General features: G+C 28.0%; 1 protein-coding gene across 1 annotated transcript; it reads right to left on the bottom strand.

Moving 5' to 3' along the window:
- Nucleotides 1-516: 516 nt before the first annotated feature.
- On the bottom strand, nucleotides 517-3,041 carry LOC107022896 (mannan endo-1,4-beta-mannosidase 5). The gene is made up of 5 exons (XM_015223472.2): nucleotides 2,660-3,041; nucleotides 2,204-2,398; nucleotides 1,997-2,119; nucleotides 1,558-1,760; nucleotides 517-1,069 (listed from the first exon to the last, which is right to left on the bottom strand). The coding sequence occupies exons 1-5, from the start codon at nucleotides 3,035-3,037 to the stop codon at nucleotides 694-696; spliced, it is 1,275 nt and encodes a 424-aa protein (XP_015078958.2). The 5' UTR covers nucleotides 3,038-3,041; the 3' UTR covers nucleotides 517-693.
- Between the last annotated feature and the right edge of the window lie 3,363 nt (nucleotides 3,042-6,404).

Genomic DNA, 6,404 nt, shown 5'->3' with positions numbered 1-6,404 from the left:
GCTGTTATTGACTTTTGTATTTCTTGCTTAATGTACTATGTTTTTCTTTTAGGCTGGGGAGTTTTCTTTTTCTTTTTCCGTTCATTTAATTTGATTGTGGAACTTAGGTACATATACCCTTTCTAGAAGTATTTTTTTTGACAATACAACAAAATAAGGTGTTTGTTTTTTTTTATTTAAAAAAGCGACATTATATATATATATATATAAAAATAGTTTTTTAGTGGTGATTAATTAATTAATGATAATAATTTAATTGCTACTAAATATGTGTTCTAGAGGCAATTAAAACTCTATGAATGACCATAAAGTCTATAACGAATCTACTGACAATTAACAAATGTCAATAAGACTTTAACCCTTTTTGTTAATATAAATATTTATTGCTACTAAAAACTATTTTTATTATAGTAATATGAGTACCTAGAATCTCTCATAGAACTAATTATTTTCCTCCATAGCCACTTAAATGATATAGCTCTAAAAATAGTTGAAAATATATAAATCACACGTTTTTTTTGTATATATATAAAAGGATTAAAACATACATTTCAATTAATTATTTGAAAGTTAAATATACTTAGCCAATTATTACAAAGACATATTTCATAATTTACCAACAAAAAAAAAAGGTCATGGAACTAATAAATTATACTTATTTCTTCCATGCTTACTAATGTATTACTTGTCAAATTAGTCATAAATCTTAACCAAATGAGCCAAAGCTGTCATGGCATGAGACTGACTAGTAATAATTCCAGCAGTCGATGGATTTTTTCCCAATTCAATACAATAACCATCTTCATAATTTTCCATGCCTTGTGCAACGAGCTGCCATATTAGACTTCCTCCCATCGTTCCTCCATCTTTCGCTAAACTATAAATATTTCTATATATCGTGCTCATAAATGTATCGCGTATATTTTGATTATATCCTGGATCTCTACTTGATTTGCCAAATTCAGCTAGAACCAATGGTTTTTTGAGTATGTTTTTTGCGTCTTGCCAATGACTTGTCATCCATTTTTGCATGAAGATCATTTGAGCATCATCACTTTGACCAGATAACCTATAATTCACATAAAAAATTTAATTAATTCTTGTAATAATTTTTTTTAAAGAAAAACAGTTAAGGATAAGTAGGTATTATGTCACTAGATAACGTAACATATGGGTGATGTTATATATATATATATTTTTTTATTTATTTTGACATTAACGGATATTTTATATAATAAAAAGTGGCGCCATACGTGATACTTTTGCTAGTCCTAAGGTAGAATGAATTCTTGAATCATAAAATTTTGGACTTATAATTTCGAAAATTCACTATGTTCAATATTGAAAAACTTAAAGTTAGAATTCATTAAATTTAAATTTTGAATAAAGTTGATTCGACGTCATGTAAATAATATATTAATATCGTGATTTTAGTGTTTTTTTAGCCCGATTAAATCTGGAGTGTGCACTGCAAGGCTCATCAAAAAATTTCATATCCAGGGTTCGAACTTAAAATATGAAGCATATGAATTATGAAGAAAGAATAACATAATATACCATTGGTCAGTGTATGCATGAATAGTAGCAAAATCAATCTCTTTGATCAAGTGGTTACTAATAAAATCTGTTCCGACTTGATAGCCAGGATTAATTGACTTCCTTTCTGGCACTGAATCACCATAAAATCCTTCCATTCCTATTTCCAACAAGTGTTTGTTATCAAGTGATTTCACAAAAGTTGCCATTTCTTGAACCCACGCCTAAAATAATATCAAAATATAGACATCAATTATGCAAATTAATTAAAATTTTAAAATGTACTTAGTAATATAATTGAGAAATATAGAAAGACTCTCTTTTATTGAGAATCGATTTCTCAGATGATCACTCGATTGAACTAATAGTTACTTTGTGAAATAATAACTAGTACTCATAATTAATCAGTTGACCGAGTGACCATTTGAGAAATCAATTCATTTAATTCAGACGTACGTACGTTAAGAGTATTTCCAGAATAATCAGCTTGGTTCCTAGGCTCATTCATGAGTTCCCATGCCATGATAGTTGAATCATCTTTGTATGTCATTCCAGAAATGGTATTGAACCTTGTAACAACTTTCTGCATTAACAATAATTGTACTTAATAATTAAAATTAAACATTAGCATGTGTTAATTAATTAATGAGTGCTAGGTTTTTGTTACCTTAATGTGATTCTTGTAATAATTTTTGGTAATATAATTAGTGTAGAAATCATCGTCTCCATTTATCTGAGCTCCTGCATTTCGCGCCCATTGAACATATTGAGCTTTCCCTCCAAAATCGTTGTAGTTGTTTACAAAGCTCAAGATTAATCGAACTCCATACTTCTTAGCCTCCGATATAACAAAATCCAAACCCTACATAATGTAGTAATATGTTGTTTGACTGTATACAAAGTTCAAGAAATAAATGGATTCTTTTACGTATTAAAAGTACCTTTATTAAAAATACTTGTGGTCATAAGTTGAAAAAGATAAACTTGTAGTGTTAAAATGTCATTTTAAAAACATATAACATTATAGGATTATAGGTAGAAGTTCAATGTTATTATAAAGAGTTTTCAAATATAGAAAGGTGTTAGTCAATGTCATATGAAATGACACAAACGAATGTACTACCTGAAAAACACGTTCATCATAAACACCAGGTGAAATTTGTAATGCCCTATCACCTCCATCACTAAAAGCCCAAGTACAACATACAGAGAGCCCTGCAGAAGATGCTTCGCGAAGGACCTCGGAGACCTTGTACCTCTCACTAGGCTCAGCAGCAACATGCATTAGCCAGTAGGAGTTGAAACCATTGAATAGAAAAGGTGATCCATTGAGTTCAAAATGTGCACCATTGACTCTAACAAGCCCTTGATCATTTGCATTTTTTTCATCAAGTAAAACCCTAGCTTCACATGCAAAAGCTAAGGACAAAAGAAAAAGCACAAAAATACAACTAATTAGTCTTTGAAAATAAGCCATTTTTATTTTGATAGACAAATGCATGTATATATGTATGTGTTTCTTGTGTATTGGTCACTTGTTGGGGCCAATATTTATAGTGATTGGTGTATAATGAAACTTGCTAAAAATAGTAATATTTCATTTTAATAAGTTACAAATTAAATATAAGGTGGTGGTTTACTAAATTTGGCTGGAATATATTTTATGAAAGCTAAAGAGTACTTTATGGGAAGTTGATAGAAGATAAGGTTATTTAGTTCAGTTGTATAAAGCAAAAAATTCAGTTTAGAGAATTAGGAAGAGAAAAAAAATTGCTTCTATTTTTAAGAAATTAAAGAAGCTAGTGGAAAAGATGAAAACATTATTTTTGTGTTAGTTATTGGATGAGTACTAAAAATTTAATGATGATCAAACATATATGAAGTAGTGTACTCAAAAGTTTTTGCAGTTAGAAAAGTTAGTTGGAGAACCTAATCCATGTACCAACACGAACACGATTGTAGTGTAGTGATAGAATTACTTCATCCTTAATAAGATATTTCGACTGAGTATGTTGGGAGCGCCAAATGAGCTTCGTAGACATCTAAATTTAAGCGAAACTTTAATACAGACATTAGACACCAATTTAAGAAAGAAAATAATTTATGCATATAGATTTTAAATTTAGTGTTCCTATTAATTGCAATGAGAATTTCGTGTTGGATATTCTAGCTAGTTTATACCGTTATTAGACTTATTTGCATAAAACTTTAAGAAAACTCTAGATGTACGTTTCTCTAGTCTATGGGATCGAGAATTGATTATTTGAAGTTTGAACGGTCATTAATTAATTTGTGGTAATTAGTCAATTTTTTTGGTTTGTTTTTCAAAAGTTACTATTTTATTTTACCTAAATAAGATAATTTTTAAGAGAATAAATAACTTGATAACTAACTATATATTACAATTTGAATAGAGGCGTACTCAGAAGAGGGTCATTGGATTCAAGTGAATCCATGCTTTCCTCCTGAAATCATATGTATTAATATTAAATAAATATTATTAAAATTTATCTTCAATACATACAAAACCTATAAAATAAATACTCAAAATTTTGTACTCTTTGATTAATTTAAAATTTTGAATTATGAGTACTGAAAGTTAGTGTGCACATGCATTTTGTTGCATGGAAATCTAGACTTGTTAATTATATATATATTTTTTGTAACAAATTCGAGAGAAAAACGGCTTATATTTTACTTGTGAAGAATATAATAGGATTGGATAGTTCATGTGAAGACTGAAAAAAAGCATGATAATGAGCAAAAGTTAGATCTTATGACGAGCTCCTAGATTTTCTATGGATAAAGTAAATAATTACGAATTTAAGTTGGTTAAAAATATAAAATAAGTAAATTTATAAATGAGTGGGTTGCTAAAACTGTCAAATAATTAAGTTGTGTTGAATGTTAGATGAACAAAATAAATTACTTTTATAATTGAGTTAGTCATTAGTCCGTCTAAAAAAATTTATAATGGTCATAACCCGGCCAACTTGTCAATCCATACTAAAATTTAATTACTAGTTTTTTATTTTTCTTGTCATTTATTTAATTATCAAAATAGATGAATCGATCTTTTTATTTATTTAAAAGAAAAATTATATATAATGGCAAATTAATAAATTAAATTAATTGCTATAATTATCCTTTGATTTAATTGTGTCTCGTAGCAAACTGTTTGTCAGTCACCTCTCTTCCTTAAACTATCGCTCGCCACTCTCCTCTCTCGCTCCATCTCTCGCTCGCTTCCTCTCACTTTTATACAAACACAAGTGTATAAAATATGTTTATATTTGTATAAAGCGAGAGGGAATTGTATAAATACATATATTTTTGTTCCCATGTCTTCACTCTCCCAGATCTCGCTCGCCACTCTCCCTAATCTCGCTCGACACCCTCGCCTCTATTGCTTATACAAACAGAAATGAAATGTATAAATTGCGGTTTTGTTTGTATAAAGCGAGAAAAAATTGTTTATACACATGCAAATACATATATTTTCATCCTATGCGCTTATAATTATACAATAAAAATATCCCCCGCCCAATTTCTTTTGCCTTTATCTCTTTCTCGTTTTATACAAATTCAAATTGTATATAATTTCTCTCTTTCTCGTTTTATACAATTCGATTCAATTGTATATTCCCTGCCCAAGTCTCTTTTGCCTTTCTTTCTTTCTCATTTTATACAAATTCAAATTGTATATAATCGTTCTATACACTTATAATTATATAATTCGTTTGATACACTTCATTTTATACAATTCTCTGCCCAAATCTCTTTCTATTTCTCGTTTTATACAAATTCAAATTGGATATAATTTCTCTCTTTCTCGTTTTATACAAATTCAAATTGGATATAATTTCTCTCTTTCTCGTTTTATACAAATTCAAATTGGATATAATTTCTCTCTTTCTCGTTTTATACAAATTCAAATTGGATATAATTTCTCTCTTTCTCGTTTTATACAAATTCAAATTGGATATAATTTCTCTCTTTCTCGTTTTATACAAATTCAAATTGGATATAATTTCTCTCTTTCTCGTTTTATACAAATTCAAATTGGATATAATTTCTCTCTTTCTCGTTTTATACAAATTCAAATTGGATATAATTTCTCTCTTTCTCGTTTTATACAAATTCAAATTGGATATAATTTCTCTCTTTCTCGTTTTATACAAATTCAAATTGGATATAATTTCTCTCTTTCTCGTTTTATACAAATTCAAATTGGATATAATTTCTCTCTTTCTCGTTTTATACAAATTCAAATTGGATATAATTTCTCTCTTTCTCGTTTTATACAAATTCAAATTGGATATAATTTCTCTCTTTCTCGTTTTATACAAATTCAAATTGGATATAATTTCTCTCTTTCTCGTTTTATACAAATTCAAATTGGATATAATTTCTCTCTTTCTCGTTTTATACAAATTCAAATTGGATATAATTTCTCTCTTTCTCGTTTTATACAAATTCAAATTGGATATAATTTCTCTCTTTCTCGTTTTATACAAATTCAAATTGGATATAATTTCTCTCTTTCTCGTTTTATACAAATTCAAATTGGATATAATTTCTCTCTTTCTCGTTTTATACAAATTCAAATTGGATATAATTTCTCTCTTTCTCGTTTTATACAAATTCAAATTGGATATAATTTCTCTCTTTCTCGTTTTATACAAATTCAAATTGGATATAATTTCTCTCTTTCTCGTTTTATACAAATTCAAATTGGATATAATTTCTCTCTTTCTCGTTTTATACAAATTCAAATTGGATATAATTTCTCTCTTTCTCGTTTTATACAAATTCAAATTGGATATAATTTCTCTCTTTCTCGTTTTATACAAATTCAAATTGGATAT

The sequence above is a fragment of the Solanum pennellii genome, chromosome 6 (genome assembly GCF_001406875.1).
Source record: "Solanum pennellii chromosome 6, SPENNV200".
In the NCBI taxonomy this organism is placed as follows: domain Eukaryota; kingdom Viridiplantae; phylum Streptophyta; class Magnoliopsida; order Solanales; family Solanaceae; genus Solanum; species Solanum pennellii.
Note: the sequence above shows the minus strand (reverse complement) of the source record. Positions and strands in the feature narration are given on the sequence as shown.